The 22,405-nt window shown below is 37.7% G+C and overlaps 1 protein-coding gene across 1 annotated transcript in view; it reads left to right on the top strand.

Moving 5' to 3' along the window:
* Positions 1–22,405, top strand: part of LOC122736441 (solute carrier organic anion transporter family member 4C1-like) — a 106,741-nt gene that overhangs the window by 74,860 nt on the left and 9,476 nt on the right. The window contains exons 10-12 of the mRNA XM_043978657.1: positions 13,955–14,145; positions 16,127–16,191; positions 18,381–18,518. Of these exons, the coding sequence (XP_043834592.1) occupies positions 13,955–14,145; positions 16,127–16,191; positions 18,381–18,518 (394 nt within the window). The remainder of the gene's footprint in view (positions 1–13,954; positions 14,146–16,126; positions 16,192–18,380; positions 18,519–22,405) is intronic.

Raw genomic sequence — 22,405 nt, 5'->3', positions numbered from 1 at the left:
TTTAGTGAGGCAATTGGGTTTAAGTGACTTGCCCAGGGTCACACAGCTAGTTAAGTATTAAGTGTCTGAGGCCGGATTTGAACTCAGGTACTCCTGACTCCAGGGCCGGTGCTCTATCCCCAGTGCCATCTAGCTGCCCCGCCCTGATGTTTCTTAAAGAAACTACTTATAAAAGTTTCATTGAATTTGGGCAGAAAGAATTTCAAAACCCTGTACCCTTAGCTGAAAAGTCAATGGCTCAAAAATTATGGGCTGAGTTTACAAAAATAGCTACTAAATTAAATTCAATTTTATATTAATTGCTGAATATAAAGTCATTTTGGTTAGACACTGGTATTTAGAATTACAAAATATCCAGGATTTAAGGAACTGGAGATGTTATATAGTCTAACCCATTCCCAACTAGGAGTGCCTCCCACCTATGATAATATCCTACAAGTTATTATCCAGCCTTCTCTTGAAAATCTCTATAGAGGGGCAGCTAGGTGGCACAGTGGATAAAGCACCAGCTCTGGATGCAGGAGGACCTGAGTTCAAATCTGGCCTCAGATGCTTGATGCTTACTCCTTGGGCAAGTCACTTAACCCTCATTGCCCTGCAAAAAAAAAAATCTCTAGAGAGAGAATCCACACCCATAGGGAAGCCTATTTTACTTTTGAACAGCTGTAATTGTTGGAATTTTTTTCTTTACATAGAACCCACATCTGCTTCTCCAAAAATCTTATCCATTTACTCCTTGTTTCAGTTTGGTGGGGGATGGCGGGGGAGTGGAAATCTAATTCCTCTCCCATATGGCAACTTATCAAATACTTAACCATAATTGTCATCTCCTCACTCTCCTTCCCCTTTTTTAGGCTAACCAGACAAAGATGAAAACCTAATAATAAACAATCTACATTTATATAGAAACTTTTAAAGTTGCCAACTGCTATACATATAGGAGGGAGAAGGTTGATTGATTCAATTAACCAAATCACATCACCCCACTTAAAGTAATAGACTGATATCTTTGTCCAATTAGACCACATCTCAATTAAATCTCAGCCAGTTTGACCAGGTGTGGACAAAACCTGTGCATCTTCATTCAATCAAGGCATTTCAACTAAATGTCTCTTTGGATTGAGAGGTTTTTGGAGGGAGAGGATTCCAGCTTCTGTTAGCATAAAGGAGACAAAGCCAAGCTCTAAGTCATAACATGGGGGAAGGAGAAAGAACCTGGCTTTGGCCTCACTCATTCCCCTTCCTCTCTACTTGTGGTTCAGGAGAGCTGTGTGGGCTTCAAAGGGTCCAGAGGATTTTGGACTTCTTGCCATGTTGTAGTAGTATCTCCACAACTTGTGATGGCAGTAACTGTGTTATGAGGTAGGGACAGGCTGCATAAAGTGAGTACAGGCAGATTTAAGGCTCTACAAAGAGTCTTGTAAAGAAAACCACACCATACCTAAGGGGAACATCTTGGGAAGTCCTACAAAAAGACCTTCAGGAGCTGTACATTACCCGCTTTGGGACATGTGCCCTACATTTGAGTCCATTTCCCCCCAGTTTCTGTGTGTACTTGTGAGGGAGTGTTGTCACAGACTTTTTTTTTAGTGAGGCAATTGGGGTTAAGTGACTTGCCCAGGGTCACACAGCTAGTAAGTGTTAAGTGTCTGAGGCAGGATTTGAACTCAGGTCCTCCTGACTCCAGGATCAGTGCTCTATCCACTGAGCCACCTAGCTGCCCCTTGTCACAGACTTTTTGTGTATTTACTGTAGTCATTATCTTAAAAAAACTAAAACTAAACAAATGTAAAACAAAACCAAAACCAACTAACACTGGCTGACTGAATGATAATCAGCCACTTCTCATGAGGGGTAGCACTCCTGTGGAAGTTTTAACATTATTAAGATATTCCCAACCAATCAAGGCTACCCCTGTAACCCTGAGAGGAGATATTATAGCCTTGCTCTGGGAGACCCAGCCTGCTGGTGTGATTAGACATTGGGAAAGTAGCTTTTATACTATGTGTCACACACATTATTTCATGTGATGGGCACGATAGGGATTATTATGTATTTTGTAGATTCAGGAACTGAGTGAGTAATCAGGGATATTTAGTGACATATGTATGGTGTCACAGCTAGTTAAGTGTCAAAAGTCAGTATTTGAGCCCAGGTCCAGTATTTTGGCACATAGTTTGGATGTGCGAGATGGAATATGCACAGATAAGTATAATTAGGTAATTTGATTGGGGCAAATGAGAGATCAGTTCAGTATTCTAAGAAAATCTGAGGAAGAGAACAATTTCAGCAAAATTTTCAGTAAAATACAGTCTATGTAAGGAAGTTTTTATGGCTCCCTAACCACTTTTATGACATGTCTCCTTGATTTAGCCTTCACCTGTGATATGGTATTTACAGCTCCTATTATGGGGCCTTGGGCTCCTGTGATTGTTGAGTTCTCCACATCCTAACCCATTCTCACTATTCTCTAGCCATCCTCATGCCAGGCTACTATAAAAATGTATTCTTCCTGCCACTCCCTTCCACCTTCCCCATCTAGGAATAGTAATTAAAACAAACACTAGTTTGTCTAGAAAAGATATGCCAGTCAAATGTCCTATGACTTCACTCACCATCTCTGTGATGAAAATACCCCTCAGTAGGGTAAACACTATCATATTTGTGCTGTCTTACTAGGAGGTAAGTTCCTTGACAATAAGGACTGTTTTGATTTTGTATTTGTTTTCCTAGTGCATAACACAGTGCCAGCCCCATAGATGACACTTAAATTTTTTTATGCATTAAAATTTTTTATAAATTAAAATTTTATTCATTAAGAACAGGGAACCTAAGAAATTCTCTTGAATAGAATTTTAAGTCAGGAGAGAGGTATAGATATGAGGTAATACCTCACTCAAATACACAAAGGCAAAAACTGAAACAACTGGAATTGCTTGCTGATCATTTGTTCCTGATCTTGCCCAGTCTGGAAGGGCAGTGGATAATCGGAGGCCTGATCACTGCTTATTGGCAATTGACTTTGAACAGCTCTGTTTCTGACCTGGGGCAATTTGCCCACTGCTCTTGCAGGTTTACCATATTACCATAAGTCATTGTGTGAACACCCATTTAGCTTTAGCCCTACTTCCTGTAGGTCAGAACAGCTTCAGCTCAAGTGATCCACCAGCTTCAGCTTCCTTAGTAGCATGGATAGATGTATACTACCATGCCCCAATTATAACCTTTTACAACACAGAGAGGATTTTGTTCTTAAATCGTCTAAGGTTATCGGGAAAAAAGGGAGGATACATCCATCCCAAAGAAGAACAGTTTATTTTGATAAAGGTGGAAAAAATCCAAAAGATACTTAAGTTCTTCATTTTATGGAGAAAACTTTTTATTTGTGCTCAGTGATAATTTTCATGTTTTCATGTTGCAGTACCCTAAAGTTCAACATGGCCCAAGAGCCAAAAATCAAACCAGCCTATCCAGCGAATCCAATAAATTAAAGAAATTGCTCTTTGCTCTTTTTTTTTTTTTTTTAGTAAGGCAATTGGGGTTAAGTGACTTGCCCAGGGTCACACAGCTAGTAAGTGTTAAGTGTCTGAGGCCGGATTTGAACTCAGGTACTCCTGACTCCAGGGCCGGTACTCTATCCACTGCGCCACCTAGCTGCCCCTAGAAATTGCTCTTTTAAAAATCATACTGTAGTTTGTCTAGAATTATTTATTTTGGGTAGGTTATTTTAATGTTAACATCAAGTGATGGTAATTGTTTATACATTTGCTAATTGTTGATAATGTGGCAAATGGCGGGTTTTTTTTTAAGTCCTTGAAGATATGTCACAGAGTAGAGAAGAGAGGTCACCAAACTTGAGCCCCTTATTGGGGAAAGATTTTGTAAACTGGTGATGTGTATTTCTAAATAAATAAAATGTGCTTCTCTTAAATCCAGGGCCAAGTAAAAATACATGCAGTTTCCTTAAAGTTGACTTTTCTACAAGATTATTATCTTCCCTTGATAGGTGATAGGTGATAGAGTTTAAAATAGTTAAGGGTATCATGATCATATCTTATTTACCCTAATACAAAAGTTTTAATGCTACCCTGCAAAGAATGTTCAAGACATATGCTGATAGCCATCCAGGTGTTTGGAATGTTGAATTATCTTATCTGTTTTTTCACATGTACCACAGATTTGTCACTTTGAAATCATGAATAGGAGAATGGTTAATGGTCCATTATGTTTAATTACAGAGTTCTCAGAAGAGAGATTAGCATAATTCCAAACCTTTGTGGAGGACAACATATAAATCTGGAGAAAAACTGAATAAAATGTGTATTATAGTACAAGAACATATAGTCAAAGCCTGAGAGACTCATAAATAACAATGCAACCTTTTACATTTGGAGTTAGGCATAAATGCAATAGAATTTCTGCTTCCATAGAGAGATAAATATAAGCCTTATATGTGCATCTGTCCATCCATCCATCCATCCATCCATCCACCCACCCACCCACTCATTCATTCGTCCCCATCCATCTATCTACAAAAATACCATTTTATTTAGAGACAAATTAAATCCTTGAAGACCTCATTATTTTTTATAGTATATATCTATGTTTAATGTTTATTTTTTCCCAATTAGATGTAAAAACAATTTTTAACACTTATTTTTTTTAAAATTTTGAGTTCCAAATTCTCTTTCTCCCTCCCCTCCCACCTCCTGGAAAAGGCAAACAATTTAATCTGGGTTTTATATGTGAGGTCATGCAAAACATTTTTATATTAGTCATGTTGAGAAAAAAAAAGACCCCCAAATCCCACAAAAACCAAGAAAAAATTTTTAAAAAAGCTTAAGGGGCAGCTAGGTGGTACAGTGGATAAAGCACTGGCCCTGGATTCAGGAGGACCTGAGTTCAAATCTGGCCTCAGACACTTGACACTTATAGCTGTGTGACCTTGGGCAAGTCATTGCCCTGCCAAAAAAAAAAGAAAGCTTAAAAAGTATATTTTTATCTGCTTTCAGAATATATCACTTCTTTCTCTGGAGATGGAGAGTATTTTTCATTATATTGTCATGGATCATTGTATTGCTAAGAATAGCTAAGTCATTCATACATACTTGATCATTGTACAATATTTCAATTTGTATCATGTTGTCTTCTTTTGATTTTGTGTTTTGATTTTCCATCACCATAGTAGCTTTCTGTGTAATTTAAGATTCTAAATGTGGATTCTAATCTGTTCCCCCAGTTTTGGGGGAAACTGACTAAAATCACTGATAAAACGAGTTTAGGTTTTTAAGGGTTTATTGGAAAATAGAAAGAAAAAGATTGAGAACAGAATTCCAACAGCAAGTTGGGCTCTGCTCCCCGGGTGGAGGAGGCAAGCTTCAGGGTTTTTTTGTACAGCTTTTTTTTAAGAGCTAGTTCTGGGGGTTTGTAAGTGTTGAGTTCTTCCAAGGTGATATGATCTAAGTAGAGGTATGTTTACTACTCTCCTTGCCTGTGCTCTCCTCTGTGAGCAATCGTAAACACTCTTTTCTGCTGTGAGAATTAGAATGGCACCCCCTGCTGGAGAGATATTGCAGGGAAGCTCCACCATGAGGAGAAAGCATGTGATAAAGACACCATGTGACTTTAGCATCCAGAAGTTGCCGGCATCCAGAACTTACATCTATAGAACAGTCTGTTAGGTGTGTCAATCAGGGTTTCCAGCCAATTAGCTTGGAGCTGTGTGTGTGGACATTCCTGTTTCCTGTTTTGCAGGAGACTTCAGGAAGAAGCCCTTGAGGAGGGGTCTCTTGTGGGTTGGAGTCTTTGGGGAGGAGGAGGGGAAGGAAATTAGGATGAGGGCTGGCAGATCTAATTTTTTATCCAAGTGTTTCTCCTTACTAACCCCTAATATATTTGACAAATACTTAAAAGTCTAAACTCATGCTAAAGCTTCTAATTTAAGGCAACCACTCATTAGATTTTAATAGATTTTAGACATCATAGCTAGAATTTTAGCCCCTGATGCTGCCCTGGAACTCTGACCAGTGTCCCTACTCCTTTATAGCCACAAACTGTTGTGCTTCTCTTTTTACTGGCTCTGACACCCAGGACTGTGACCCAGATCTATGTATGGGCAATTCAACAGAGTACTGCATCCTGTGGTAGCACAGGGACTCCTGTAATCGGCTTCTCATGAGTTGTCTGACCTTTTTACCAGAGCTCTGGAAGCCACTGCTGCCAATTCAGTTGCCCTGAAGGGCAACTGCTACTGTCTTGCTGGGTTGTTGTATGTGCTGAACCATGCTCCATTCTCACTAGATGTACTTCTTTCCAACCTTCTTAGTTGTCTTTGACTGGAAAATTCTTCTGCCCTGTCCTTTTGTGGGTTTTGTCACTATAGAATTCAATTTTAGGAGTTATTTTAAAGTTGTTTGGAGTAGAATGTGGGAGAGCTCAGGTTAGTCCTTGAGTTTTCTCTGCAATCTTGGCTCTGCCCTGAGACTTCATTATCTTGAAAAAGGTCCAAAGGGATACGTATGCTTTAGAATGTTAGCAGAGGGGGCAGCTAGGTGGCACAATGGATAAAGCACTGGGCTTGGATTCAGGAGGACCTGAGTTCAAATGTGACCTCAGACACTTGACACTTCCTAGCTGTGTGACCCTGAGCAAGTCACTTAACCCTCATTGCCCCACCAACAAAAAGAAAAGAAAAAAAAGAATGTTAGCAGTTTTTCAAAAAATATTATAATATCCTGCATTATATTTTTGGTTTTGCCATTTAGAATCATAGCTTCTTATTTTATTTTATTTTGTTTTGGTAAGACAATTGGGGTTAAGTGACTTGCCCAGTGTCACATAGGTAGTAAGTGTCAAGTGTATGAGGCTGGATTTGAACTCAGTTCCTTCTGAATCCAGGGCCACTGCACCACCATCATAATTGACATGTGTTCTGGGTGTTTCCTGACTCAGATCGACTCAGACTAATCTGTTGGTTCATGTTTTAGACCCTCTAACATTTAACAAAAGGAGGTTACTTAAGGATAGTATGGAAAGGATATTCACTAAAGATATCACAGGGATTCATTTGAGTACAGCTCCCTTATCTCTGAGTTTGCCAAGGTCAAGCATATATCAAGTATAGTTTATCTCCTTAAGTTATCAGGGGAAAGTTTTAAAGAGAAAAGTGAGGATGTATCCCAAAGAAAAATGAGCCTTAAAAAAAAAATAAAAATGAGCCTATTTTGATAAAGGAAGAAAAGACAATCCAACATTTATTTCCAGAGATTTTTACATTTTTATGTTACAGTATCCTAAAGTGCGACATACCCCAACAGCCAAAAATCAACCAGCCTATCCAGAGTGTCCAACAAATTAAAGAAATTGTTCCTTTGAAAATCATGTATGGTTTTCCCCGCAGTGGTGAGAAGCTAGGCTTTTGTCCTTAGGTGATTGAAATTTATGTCAATATAAACTATTTAGTTTTAGTTGCTTAGTTCAATTAATTCTTAGACTATTTCATTGTCTTTTTTGGAGGAACTGCACCCCTCACACCCCCCCCCCCCCAACTTAGCTTAAACAGTAAAGACCTTAGTAGATTTTGCTTCTTTCCACATTCTGCCCCTTGGTAGCTAGGTATTAAAGCTCTTCTAAGAGATATTTCACTGAAATAGCCTTAGAGCTATTACTGGATACCCCTGCTCTAGGCAGTGTGAGAAAGTCAGTCTTAAGAGAAGGAATTTAGTGCAGGTAAAAGAAAAATGAAAACATAAAGATAAAATATAGTATAATGGCCTCCTGAAGGAATACATTCTAAGGTGTCTCAATATGGAGAGAAATGAATAGTAGAAACCACAGACCACTTCACCCCTTTGAAAGGATGAAAGTCTGGATCTTAATAATCAGTTCCACATTATATTTGATGTATGAGCAGTTTACAACATGTAATGAACACAGCAGCATAAAGAACATCAGGCCTGCAGTAATAATAATGGTTCTTTTGACACATTCTCTGACCCTTATAGTAGATGTAGGTCATTGCTTTTAAAGTTACTAGGCTAAGAGATCACCATCCTCTTGCATGCAGCCTCTGTTGAAGTCTTAGTTAATATGGAAATGCACTCAGTACCATTTAAGCAAGTGTTCCCCTGCCCACTAGCATGTAACTAACCTTCCCTAGGAGGCCAGGGTGTTTGATACCAATCTGGTGGAGAGGAAATGAAATCATTGTCACTCTAAAGGCCTCTGCTGGAGGACTGTTCCCTTCTTCCATGAGGATTGGGTAATTACACAAAATTTCACCTCTCTCCTCTTGTCAGAAATTAATTACCTCCCTTGATCACATAAGTACTTCCAGGGAAATTACCTTAGTGACCTCTGGGTACCGTGCTGGCAGCAGTATAGTGCGGTTTTATCAATTTTTCAGTACAATACAGTGAACCAACAGCTTTTAATGTGCCTGTCTGCACTTCTTTCTCTCCCTGATGCCTTCCTCTATAAGAAAGGAGGGCTGTTGTAGCTGCTTTGCTGCCCATAGTTCAAAGTGTTATTGATCCTGACTTGTTTATCCACTACATTGATGTAGTAAGGAATGGCCTCATGGGGTGATTATGGTAACCCCAAAGGGTTCCACCCAAAGTGGTCAGAGGTGATCATCCTATCTCCCAAAATGCCTTCTAATCAGCTCTTTAGAGAGATCTCTTTAACTCACTAGGCCCTAACTAAAGATATCCATCTTAGGATTGCTCTTTGCTTACCTATGATGAAGGAAAGAGATAGAAAGTTCAGAATTGAAATAAAATTAGACCATCTAACACTTAGAAATACATTTACTTAAAATAGCATGGAAATCACAATCGTAAGAATATAGCATTGATTCAGGTGGGCACCTCTTCCACATTAGTTTTTCTTCCTTCATGGTGGCCCTATGGCCACTTATGGTGGCCAAGAGCATGTTTCAAGCTTGAAGAAATCCTTGACTCCTTTTGTACTTGGGTAATAAAGAAGCTATGTCAATTTTTCAAGCCTTAGTCCCATGGACCAATTAAGTTTCAAGGGCAATTTCATTCATTATCTTTTATGGAAAAGTTAGGAACAGGGAGCTTTTTTCGATTTTTCTTTTAACAGGATACTTATACATTACCTAAAATGATAGAGCAATTAAGAGAGTTTAAGGACATTTTTTTTTGCTGTGTTAAAAAATTGTACTGTGCTTAAGAAATTTATAGACATATCTGAAATTAAGACTAGTAACATAGAGCCTAGGATTATCACTTTAGGATAGAATCAACAAAGACCTATTAAGAAACCTTATAACAGAGGTTCTGAAGATTTTCAAGCAAGAAATGGTCAGACTCCTTGTATTTGCCAATTGACACATCCTTTCCAGAAGTAATGGTAGTGTTGACCCGATTATTGTTCCCAGAACAGGAAGTATAAAGGGGGAAAAGGGCATACGCAAATGGTAAATTGGCTTGGATGAAGAGTTGGATAGAAATGTGATCTGGTTTCATTCTTGGTAGGTATAGTGTATTGGGTGAGTTTTTACTCACTCACTATACAAGCCCAGCATGGCAGCAGCAAGCTCTGGTGTAGTACATAGTACTTAAACATTTGGGAGCTGATGATATCCCTTAAAAAATGAGAGAAAGGCTCTCCTCTACTTCTTCTTCTTTTTTTTTTGGTGAGGCAGTTGGGGTTAAGTGACTTGCTCAGGGTCACACAGGTAGTCTCCTCTACTTCTGAGGATGAGAGGTTAAAGAGCTGAGAGGTAAAACTAGGCAAGGAAAGGAGTGATTAGATTGTGAGAGGAGAACTAGGAAGAGGTGTCAGTTAAGTAGAGGGAGGAGGAGGTATTCAGGAAAATGCAATTTGTGCAGACAGGATCATATGCATATCCTTGGCAAATATAATTTTTCAACTGTGCATCCTTACATTTTATTTTATTTTAATTTTGGGAGGGGGGCCGAGCAATGACAGTTAAGTGCCCAGGGTCACACAACTAGTAAGTGTCAAATGTCTGAGGCCGGATTTCAACTCGGGTCCTCCTGAATCAGGGCCAGTGTTTTATTCAGTGTGCTATGTAGTTGCCCCTGCATCCTTATCTTTTTTTTTTTTAAAGTCCCTATGAAACTGAGAATGCAAGGAAAGGCAAAGTTTCCTCTAGATCAGGGTTTCTTAAACTTTTTCCACTTTTGACTGTTTTTGCCTGAGAAATTTTTCCATGACTCTTGGTATATAAGTATATAAAATAGGTAGACATAACCTTTAACTATTGCCAAATTTTTCATGACCCCCCACATTGTTACATGGCCCTATCTATCGATTATAAAGGAGTTGTGTACATGGAGGGAGTATTTTGAAAGGATTAAATTACAGGTTTCATATAAAGATAGAACTAGAGAGTGGACCTGTGATTTCACAGGTATAAGGAAAGATGAGGAAGCTCCCTCTAACAACACTGGCACCAATGTGATGAGATCTAGCCAAGTTGCTAAGTGATTACAGGCTCAAGCCTACTGAGAAATATTGTATATCTGTGTTCATATCATCTCTGCAATTTAGAGAATTGCTCAGAGTACTGAGACTTGATTTGGCTTGCGCAGAAGGATACCCATAGTCAATATGTGTCTGAGGCCAGGTCCTCCTGACTTTGAGACAGCTCTCTAATGGCTACATCAGGCTTCCTCTCTGCAGGTTTGGGATTAAATAAGATAAAATTAGATAAGATAGAAAAGAGGATTCAAAATGGCATAAAACTACAATTTGCGCTACTAATTTATTAATTTAGAGAAATATACCTCAACCTGCAAGAAAAACCAATACTTATGACACTTGAAGAATTAATAATATTTTCATTTTATTGTTGCTAATTTAGTCAATGCAAATGCTAATCACTATTTTTTATCAATGAATTATTTTTTAAAAAATGAAATCTTAAATTTGCAATTTTTTTCCTTCTGGAAAATCCAGCTAGTCTTATAAAGAAAAGTTTTGGGGCAGCTAGGTGGAGCACCCCAAATCACTTTTGATTAGGGAAATGCAAATTAAAACAACTTGAAGGTACCACATCATACCTATCAGATTGGCTAATATCACAGAAAAGGGAAATGATAAATATTGGAAAGGATAAAGGAAAATTGGGACACTAATACATTGTTTGTAGAGTTGTAAACTAATCTAACCATTCTGGAGAGCAAATTGGAACGACGCCCAAAGGGCAATCAAACTGCATACCTTTTCATCCAGTAATATCATTACTAGGTCTACATGCCAAAGAGATTATAAAAAAAGGGAAAAGGACCTACATGTACACAAATATTTATAGCAGTTCTCTTTGTGGTGGCAAAAAAACTGGAAACTGAGGGAATGTCCATAAATTGGGGAATGACTGAATAAGTTGTGGTATATGAATGTAATGGAATATTATTGTGCTATAAGAAATGATGAGCATGATGATTTCAGAAATACCTGGAAAGACTTATATGAACTGATGCAAAGCAAAATGAGCAGAACCAGGAGAACATTGTACACAGTAATAGCAACATTGTATGATAATCAGCTGTGAATAACTTAGCTCTTCTCAGCACTACATTGATCCAAGACAATTCCAAAAGCCTCATGATGGAAAATGCTATGCATATCCAGAGAAAGAACTAATAAAGTCTGATTGCAGATTGAAGGAAACTTTTTTCATTTTCTTTATTATTTTTGGTTTGTTTTTTCTTGGTCTGTTTCTCCTTTTATAACATGACTAAATATGGAAACATGTTTTACATGATAGTACACATATAACCTTTATCAAATTGCTTACCATTTTAGGGAGCAGAGAGAAGAGGGAGGGACAAAAATTTGGAATTCATTTAAAAAAGATAAATGTTAATTGTCTTTATATGTAATTAGGAAAAATGAAACACTATTAAAGAAAGCGATATAGATAGATAATTGATATAGCAAATAAATAAATGTACAAGTTAATATAGCAAATAAATATAGTTAATATAGCCAAAAAAAATGTATGGCTATACATTAGCTATGTTGGATTAATGGAAGAATGAGAGGTTGATTATGACCCTGAAGTTGCAAGACTAGATGAATGGGAGAATAAGTAATAGGTTGGTTTTGGTTTTGGTTTTTTTTGGTGAGGCAATTGGGGTTAAGTGACTTGCCCAAGGTCACACAGTAAGTGTCAAGTGTCTGAGGCCGGATTTAAACTCAGGTCCTCATGACTACAGGGCCGGTGCTCTATCCACTGTGCCACCTAGCTGCCCTCTATAAGTAGCGTTCTTGATAATAATTTGGAAGTTGGGAAGAAGGGAAGCTTGGGGAGTCAAGATAATGAGGTCTTTTTTCATCATGTTGAGTTTGAGATGCCTGCAAGATATCTAATTTGAGATTGCTGTTGCTGACTAGCTCAGGAGAGAGAGCAGGGCTACATATATAGATCTAGTAATCATCTACATAGAGATGTTCATTGAACCTAAGGATACTGATGTTGTCAGCAAGATAAATAACAAAGAAGGAACAGAGGGGTCAGGACAGAGCTTGGAAGCACACTTATGGTTATTGAGCATGACACAGATAAGGAACCAGTAAAGGCCCTTAAGAAGTGGCAGATATATAGGAGAACTAGGAGAGAGTAATGTCACAGAAACCTAAAAGTAATCAACAATATCAAATTTTGTAGAAAGGTCAAGAATGAGAAGGATTGAGAAAAGGTCATTAGATTTGTCAATTAAGAAATCATTTGGTAATTTTGGAGAGACCAATTTCATTTGAATGATAAGAGAAATCTAAATTGCAGAGAGTTTGGAAGAGGGTAAGAGAAGTAGAGATACTTATTGTATGTGACTTTTCCAAGGAGTTTAGTTGAGAAAGGAAGGTAAATATGTATAGTATGATAGCTAGTGGGAGATATAGTATATTAAGCTATCATACTATACATTATATTTTTCCCTACTTAATTTCTTCTTATACTAAGCCCATTTCTCTAGCACAGCAAGATCTTTGAGGCTCTGCCTCTCTTCTCCAGCTTCTTAGCCATTCCTCTTAGTTTTCTTTACCTACAAATCTGCTAAGTGTGTTTATGCCTTTAAGTCATTGATAGAAATGGTGAAGAGCATAGGGCCAAGCAGCCCACCTTGATGTGCTCTACAGGAGACTTCCAATCTTTTCCAAATTCACCTTTGATTTTCTTATAATTCACATCTTCTTAGTATGAGATCATTTATCAAATACTTCGCTAACATTGAGATAAGTTGAATTGTAGTTTGGTCATCTAGGTGGCAAAGTAAATAGAGAAAAATCCTTGAGTCAACAAGACCTGATTTCAACTGTGGCCTCAGATACTTACTAACTATGTGATCCTGGGCAAGTCATTTAACCAGTTACCTTAGTCTCCTCATCTGTTAAATGGGGATAATAGTGTGGTTGTAAGGATTGAATGAGATAATAATTGTAAAGATTTAGCACAGTCTGGCTCATTATAAGTGCTATGTTAGCTACTAAATATGTTATCTACTAAAATGTTAACTACTTCCTCCTCCTCCTCCTCCAACTATATCTACAGTATCTTCCTAACCTTCTACTTTAACTACTCAATCAAAAAAAAAAAAAGAAAAGAAATATGACCTATTGTTGAAGAAGCCATAATGCTTCTTTGTAGACCACTTGTTTTGTTAGATGTCCACTTTATAATAACAAGTTTAATAATATATTCTAGTATATAGCAGGAATAAAAATCAAGCTCATTGCCCTATATAGGTTGTAGACTTTATTATTTTCTTTCTCTATTTCCTTTCTCATGGAATCTTAATATTCTTGTCACTTTTAAAAATCATGAATGATTGATTCAACATAAAGATGATCTTTCATGTTTTTAAGTTTTGTGCTCTGTAATTTTTTAGATTTGCAAATATCTTTTAAAAACTAATTTTCAATTATCTTTTCACATTGTTTTGGTTTACAATATTCACAGGCATACTACAATTGTTCCTGTATTGGAAGGACAAAAGAAATAATGTCTTCGGCAGGAAGTATGAGCTTTGAAGCCAAAGCTGGGAAGTGTGAAACCCACTGTACAAACCTGCCTATATTTCTTGGCTTTTTCTTTGTTACTGTCGTTTTTACCTTTATGGCTGGCACTCCAATTACTGTAGCTATTCTTCGGTATGTAATTTTTCTTTTTTCTTCAGCTACACACCACAATGTATGAAGCTTTTCCTGAAACCTGAAACCACATTAATGTTAAATATGTGTACGAGGAAATAAGTAAATTTGTGTTAGCTAAAATCAGAAGGGAGGAAAATAAATTACCTTATTGCACTTCTGATACAACAACACCCAGAATCTGAAAAAGCATGGGATGGCTGGGACTGTGTCACATGCTCCTCTCTTTCCACCAATTGGCACCTCCATGCTCTTGTTACTGTCACACTCCTTGGTTAGCTTGCTTACCAGGTCCTAAGTAACTGTGTCATTTATCATGCAGGATCAGTGCTATGTCAGCTCTTTTTTGGGTGCTGAGGGATGGTGCTTTTAGGGGAATTAGCATAGCAGTTAAAGCAAAAGCTGCAGGACTAGTAATGCTACTGCTGCCACCTTTATAGCATATCTCCCACCTCTTCTATGGCAAACTAATTACTAATCATCATCAATTTAAACCACTTGGAACACAAAAACAAAAAGACCATTTCTTCCCTAAAGAAACAGAGAATCATAGATCCCAAATAGATTTTTGAAGGTCACCTATTTCTGTCCCCCCACTGGACAGATGGAGAAACTGAGGCACAGCCAGATGAAATGAAATGATTTGCTCAGGAAAACATGTGAAGGGCAGATCCTGTGTACAAAAATAGACTCTTTGACTCTGAATCTTGTACTCTTTCCAGAGTATAACACTACCTCTTTGTTATCCCTTTATTGTGCTCTCTGGAACCTTCCTCTGTTGTGATACAGTGGAAAGATGATGATTTGGGGTCAGAACACCAGGATTTGAATCTTGGCTCTCTCTTAGTTAGTACTTATATACGTACTTGGGCAAGTCACTTGCATTCTTGGCCTCATTTTTCTCATCTCTAAAAAGAGGAATTGGGGTTTGGGGTGGGACAAAGGTAGAGTAGATGACCTTTAGGGTTCTTTTCGCCCCCTGAATCTAAAATCTCTTATGTTCTGGTGATCACTAAAATTCGTCTTTCTCCTAAATCCAGTTCTTGGCACTCTATCTAAGGATAATTACTTTTTTTTTTTTTTTTTTAGTGAGGCAATTGGGGTTAAGTGACTTGCCCAGGGTCACACAGCTAGTAAGTGTCAAGTGTCTGAGGCCGGATTTGAACTCAGGTACTCCTGACTCCAGGGCCAGTGCTCTATCCATTGCGCCACCTAGCTGCCCCGATAATTACTTCTTATACCCTTTAAACACAAAGGGCAATTTGGCTCCCTATTGCCACTTCAGATGTCCTTCTGCTATCATAGCACAGAATCCACCTCTCAATTTACAAGGTTCACTCTCTCCTGTCAGAGGGTAGTAAACATACTTTACCTTATTATTATTATTATTTTTGGAAATTTGACACTTAATTTAGACTTAGTCTAAATAAGTTTTAGATTTCAGTGGCTTTCGAATCCTATCATCTAATGATGATATAAATCGATAGCTTCATGAAATTTGAAAATGTTTATGGAATGGAGAAGATTTGGGGGACAAAATACTCGAAGTAAACATTCAACAGTATCTTAGCTAGAGTCTAAAGAAACAATATGATTAATGTGTTTTTGTTCTTTTGATGATCTCAACAGCTTTTAAGGAATAAACAGTGCTGTTGTTTAGTGGAAATAACAGCCACAAAACCAAAACATGGTGATATATCTGTAGAATCTTCTAAAAATTGATTTTGTAAATATAAATGATTAAATCTGAAACAAAGGGTAAGCACAAATTTATTCTACATTAGTCCTGATGTGTCAAAATGGACATTAATTCATAATTGTTTTGTTCATTTTCACTTCTTTTTAAAAAATAACCATTTTGACATGAAGTAAATAATTCTTATGAGTAAAAGAGATGTTGAATTTAAAGAATGATTTCTGTTTATATTATATGATTATTACTTATGTGTTATAACTATTTCCTATTGACTGTTATTTTTAGGTGTGTAAATAACTATCAACGCTCTCTAGCCCTTGGTGTACAGTTTGTTTTGGTCCGATTATTGGGTATGTATATTAATTCTTTGGAAGATCACCAACTTGTTAGTTATATTAGTTTATAATCTTCTGAAACACTGAAAAAAATTAAGCAAAGAAGCCATATCATTAAAAATAAATATATAATTTTGGCTGATGAAAGTTTTGTATCAAAATTTAAAAATTAGTAATCTTTCAAGATAGAAAATATGAGAATATTAGGTTAATTTTACCATTAACTGATGAGTCTAAGGCTAGTCTAAAATAATTTTGATAAATGTTCATGTATGTATACAAATATATTATTTCTACATGATACAGTTAAAGGCGATATATGGAAACTACATATGGATTAATTGAACATGGTGAAAAAAATTAGCCTTAAATGGCATTTTATTTGTTATTTTTTTATTTTTATTTTTATTTTTTTAGTGAGGCAATTGGAGTTAAGTGACTTGCCCAGGGTCACACAGCTAGTAAGTGTTAAGTGTCTGAGGCCGGATTTGAACTCAGGTACTCCTGACTCCAGGGCTGGTGCTCTATCCACTGCGCCACCTAGCTGCCCCTTAAATGACATTTTAAAGCTGTTTAAAAGCAATTGTAACTATCCAAGAGTATCAAGAGATTATTTTAATTTCCTTTCTGATAATCCTTTCCTTTATATAATGGTAGTTAAATCTGGGTTGAACGAAAGAGTCTTACTTGTAGGTGTGGAAAAGGCAACTTTTTTTATTTTACTTTTTTAGAGAGTTACAGGGTGATGTTGATAGAGAGCTAGCTTGAAGCCCAGAAGACTTGGGTTCAAGTGTTACCTCTGATACCCATAGGCTATGTGACCCTGAGGAAGTCACTTTTTCTCTTAGAGTTCTAGACAGTTCTCTAAAATCTCTTTAAGTTGCAGAGCAAGTGCTGAATTCTACTGCTAGAGGGAGTTTCCTTACATGAGAATTTCTTATTCCAATGAAACACATCTAATCCCCATTCTGCCCCTACTTGAAATTAATATAATTAAAATACAGAAAGATCTACATGTAAGACTGACACAAAATAAAATGAGAAAAATAATACCAAAAGTTTGCTAGAGGGATTATAAAGAGAGAACTAGATATATGAAAACTGCCATGGTAACACTACTCCAGCTCCAGGTTATTAATGTATAACATCTATTGAGACATTAGATTCTGCTCAAAGACTAGTTGTTCCTTGGTATCTTGATAGACAGTACTCACAGAAGTGTTGATAAAATCTTTATTCAGGAATTATGAAACAATGAAGTTAATTTTAAATTTTAATTTGTTTAACTGGAAAGTAAATTTAAATTAATTTAAAATAACCCACAATCTTACTGATAAAAATAGTTTCCTATTTGTGTAGGAAACTTTATTCAAAGGGATAAAGTTTTTTGTTACTGTATTTTTATTCAAATTTACATCAAATTTATTATTTTATTAAACATATTTTTATTAACTATTATTAATTTGGTTGGGTCCCTTTCAAGTTGCAGGTCTTGTGGATCATTGTGATTGGGGCTGGGACAGTTATAAAGAAAATGAGTAAATAGTCCCTGCCTTCCTGGAGTTTATAATTTATTATGTGAGAGAGAAAACAAATATACAATATCTAAAATGCAGAAAAGACTAGAATAAGAGTATAAGACAAAATTCTTTGTGGGAATGGAAAAAAGAAAAGATAATTTTCACTTAAGGAATCAAAGAAGGTGTCATTTGAACTGGACTTTAAGGGGTGGACAATAGACACTGGTCCTGAAGTTGGGAGGACCAGAGTTCAAATCTCACCTCAGACACTTAGTAGTTTTGTGACCCTGGGTAAATCATTTAAACCCCAATTGCCTCAGACTTCTGGGGCCATCTCCAGTTGTCCTGATGTACATCTTGCCACTGGACCCAGATGGCTTTGGAGGAAAGAGTAAAGTTGTTGACCTTGAATAGCATTGCCTCATTTAAATCCAATTCAGTGCAAGTCATGACATAACTCCAATGTCATGGTCCTCTTCAAGAATAAAGAACAAATAAAAACAACAATGTCAATATAGAGATTAGAGGTCATGGGGAAGAAGCCTTTGTGTGAAGGTGCTAGTTGGTCCATTGTGTGTGTATGTGTTGTGTAAAATGTATATAATTAATATGCTATATGGCTATATATAAACAAAAATATCATTGTCCATATCTCTTCTTAATACATAGTTATTCCACATATAGGTACCATTCCTGGACCAATTGTGTTTGGCTTTGCAATAGACAGTTCTTGTACTCTTTGGAGCATTAACCAATGTGGAATTAGAGGAGCTTGTTGGCTATATGACAACACCAAAATGGCCTTCATGCTAGTAGGAATAAGTAAGTAATGATAACTTTGAATGTAAAGTAAGTTGATTTGTTTGTGGCAATTAAGAATTATCAACTTCTAATGGGATATTGTTTATAGTAACAATAGAGCATCATTAAGTTTTAATGTAAAATAAATCTTAGAGTAAGTATATAGACATGCTTGTCAGTTTCTGATCATTGTCAAAGTTGTGTTGTATATTTTGATAGACCTAGTAAGGACATATTGCTACCTAAGTACTATTAAAGATATTTGTGTGGGTAGCTAGGTGGCGCAGTGGAGAAAGCACCGGCTCTGGATTCAGGAGGATCTGAGTTCAAATCCAGCCTCAGATACTTGCCATTAGCTACACATATGACCCTGGGCAAGTCACTTAACCCTCAATGCAAACCCCCCCCCCCCAAAAAAAAAAAAAAGGAAAGATATTTGTGTCTGTGGAGTTTTGAAGATTATCTTTTTGTTTTTGTTTTTGTTTTGTGGGTCAATAGGGGTTAAGCGACTTGCCCACGGTCACACAGCTAGTAAGTGTCAAGTGTCCGAGGCTGGATTTGAACTCAGGTCCTCCTGAATCCAGGGCCGGTGCTTTATCCACTGCGCCACCTAGCTGCCCTGAAGATTATCTTGATGTGTAGAGGAGTGTGATGATGAGCTCTATTTCATTCTCAGACAGGTGTCCTACCCCTTCTTCTCTGTTCTCTTCTGAAGAAATCTCTTATAGCACCTGGCATTTTGGTACTTCTCTGACTTCTCTCCATCATTCCCCCATGTCTGGTACTACACACACTTTCCCTTTTGTTTGCTGTTTTCAGCTTTTGTGTGTGTGTGTTATCTTCCTCCATTTGATTGAAAGCCCCTTGAGGACAGGGGCTTTTCTTCTTCTTTTGTATTGGTATCTCCAGTTTGGCACTGGTAGACTATGCACAGCAGTCAATTGAATGATTGACAGTCAATCATTGAGCTGTCAATTATTGATTGACAGCACAGATCATTCATTGCTCATGAAAATGCTGGTTATGTGTTGTTAAAAAAAATCTTGGTTTGGCCCTTGCCCTGGTCAAATAAAGCAAACTTGGAAAATCAGACAAAGGAGTTTATTAGCATACCAAGGCAGCTTGCAGTTGGAGTGTGGCCAGCCCAGAGTTCAAACTGCATGCTGCTTTTATTTTGTAGTTATTGTTGTTTAGTGACCCCTTTTGTGGTTTTCTTGGCAAAGATACTAGAGTGGCTTATCATTTCCTTCTCCAGCTCATTTTACAGATGAGGAAACTAATGGTTAAGTGACTTGCCCAGGGTAACACAGCTAGTAAGTATCTTAAGCCAGATTTGAACTCAGGAATATGAGTCTTCTTGACTCCAGCCTTGTCACTCTAGCCACTGCACCACCTTGCTGTCCCTGCTGCTTTTAAAGACAGGAATAAACAACTTCCATATAAAGGCAAGACAATCTTGATAGGTACATGTTTTAATGAGGAGATGAGATCACTGTTGCCTTAGCTTCTCCCCTATTACAGCATCTTAGAGAGATGAGAAGGAAATCAGGTTAGTGTATATGTGTGCTACCATCTCATGTAGGCTAGCTGCCAAGTACTCAAAGTCTAACACTCATGAAGCCACTCAGATGACTGTACCAGTGGGTGACTTTGCACAGTGTCATGGTTCCAGCAAGCTCTGGCCCCTGGAGCAATGCTATGGCATTGACTGTGGTGGCAAATTTCTGTAGCCTGGAGTTGGAATCTTTTTGGAAAGAGGAAGGGCTGCCTATGGTGTGTATTTGGGTTTTGTTGCAAGTTCCTGTGTTGGGTTCTTGGGTTGGCTAATTCAAGTTCTATGCAAGTCATGGAGAAGGGATGTTGAGTGACTTCAGGGTAGGTGTCAGTTCATTTTTTTTTTTAATTGTTCAAGTTGCTTTCTCTTTGGCACATAATTTCTGTCGAGGAGAAGGATGAGAAGACATGGGGAATCAAAGAAAATGTGTACTCTGCTAGGTGGCCATGTGACCATTATTGAGCCAATGAACTTTTTTTTGTTCATTGCTCAAAATCTTCTGAAGATACATTTATAGTTGTACATTCTTACAAGAAAAATCATGTTCAAACAGTTTGGAAACATCATAGAGTATACAGACCCAGAATCTTTAGAATACAAAATATAATTATATTTTTCTCCATTTAACAAATAATATAACTTTGTCACATTATAGAAAGTTTAATTTAAAGGAAAGCATAAGTGAATTGTTTCAGAAAAATGGGAAGATCAAAGGGGTTAATTGCTTCTAATAATCACTTGAACATAACAAAGAAATGAATGAATTAAAAATAATGTTTAAAGCACTTACATGCTAAGCATTGTTCTAGAGGATTCCAAAGAAAAGCAACCTAGACAATTTCTTAACCTCAAGGAATTTACATTCTAATTAGGTGAAGGCCACACATAAGAACAATCTAGGCTTTGTAAAGTGTGGAGAAGATAGTCTGAGGTTATTGCTCTTTCTTTTAAGAACTCTTTTAGCAAATTAAAAACAATTCACATTTCTGTTCTGAACAAAAATACTATTTTTTTAATTAAAAAAGTCAGTGTATTTTGATTTTCACCTTGTTCAAGGTAATTTTTGGTTTTATCAAATACAGTCAGGGGTGCCTGCTCACCCCCACAGCTGCCTCTCTTTCCCCCCCCCCCTTCTTCCCATAATGTCAGTGGTCTAATCTGAACATCATTTGAGAGCAGGGGTGAAAAAAGGCAAACCCTTCTTCATACGGACAGGACTGGGTCAGGGAATGTTAACTGCAACTTTTGGTTTGCCTTGTTTGCTCAGATTATTCTTAACAAAACTCTCAGTTTACCTGATGCCAAACTTCAGCAATAATGATCTGAGAGGACAAGAGGCCTCCCACTCATTGAGAAGCCAACCACTCAGACCTGAGCTGGGCACTTGGCCATACATAGGTGATGCTAATAAAGTACCACCATTTAATAAAGGGGAGGGGGGGAACAAACCCAAAAAATTCCATTATTTCTTCCAAGTGGTCAATATAAAAAAATGGATCTTGAGATCCAAGGGAAAATACTGCTTAAGGAACAGGCTGAGGGGCTGGGATTAACCCTTCCCAGGGACCACTCAGTCTGCTTTGTCTGTTTCTTCGGCATACTGGTGAAGTGTGAAGGCACAAAGGCCATGGGCTGGGGGAAGGTGAAGAAGATGCAAAGATGAGGTTGGAGAGAGGTATGGTAATCATCTTAGTAAGGGTGCTTACTAAAAATGAAGGCGAGGCCCTGGTCTTCCTAGAGCAGACGCATCCACCCCACCCTAGCACGCCCACATGTAACACTTTGCAGCCCCCTCCATGCCCTTCCTAATAACCCAAAAGTAACCTCTCCCTGCACCTTCCAAGCTCCCTGATGGAAGCTTCTCTCTAAGTCAGGTGCAGCCATGGTCCTCAGAGGCCTGAACCAGAAAGGGCCTCCCCCAAACCTGCCCCTCATTGAAAACTAACTCTTCTGCTGCCCACTCAGGTACATTCACATTGTTTAGCTTAGTTTGTATGTGGTTTTTGTTTTGAAGAAAGAACACTAGCAGAACCCTTTCCAGCTAATCTAGTTTGAGAACAGCTAGAACCTCCTAGGAAAGAGGTTTTGACTTCTTTTCCAAGAGGACGGATGTCTGGCACTCATCATTCATTTAGGAAAGTGATCAGACAAGCCCCTACATATGTCCCAAACAACTGTTTTCCCCATTCCACCCCCCAATAACACAACTTTTACAAGCAGTGATCAAATTGAGATCAAACTAAGAACCCAGGCCTAGTGTCCACATGAGGCCCAGGTCAGAGTTCTTTCTTTCTCATTTTCCCAGTGGTAGAACCCTGTTGCCTATTTGCTAACTGGGATATAAGGGGTCTCT

Source organism: Dromiciops gliroides, chromosome 1 (genome assembly GCF_019393635.1).
Source record: "Dromiciops gliroides isolate mDroGli1 chromosome 1, mDroGli1.pri, whole genome shotgun sequence".
NCBI lineage: Eukaryota > Metazoa > Chordata > Mammalia > Microbiotheria > Microbiotheriidae > Dromiciops > Dromiciops gliroides.
The sequence above is the reverse complement of the archived record's forward strand: the minus strand, read 5'-3'. Positions and strand labels throughout refer to the sequence as shown.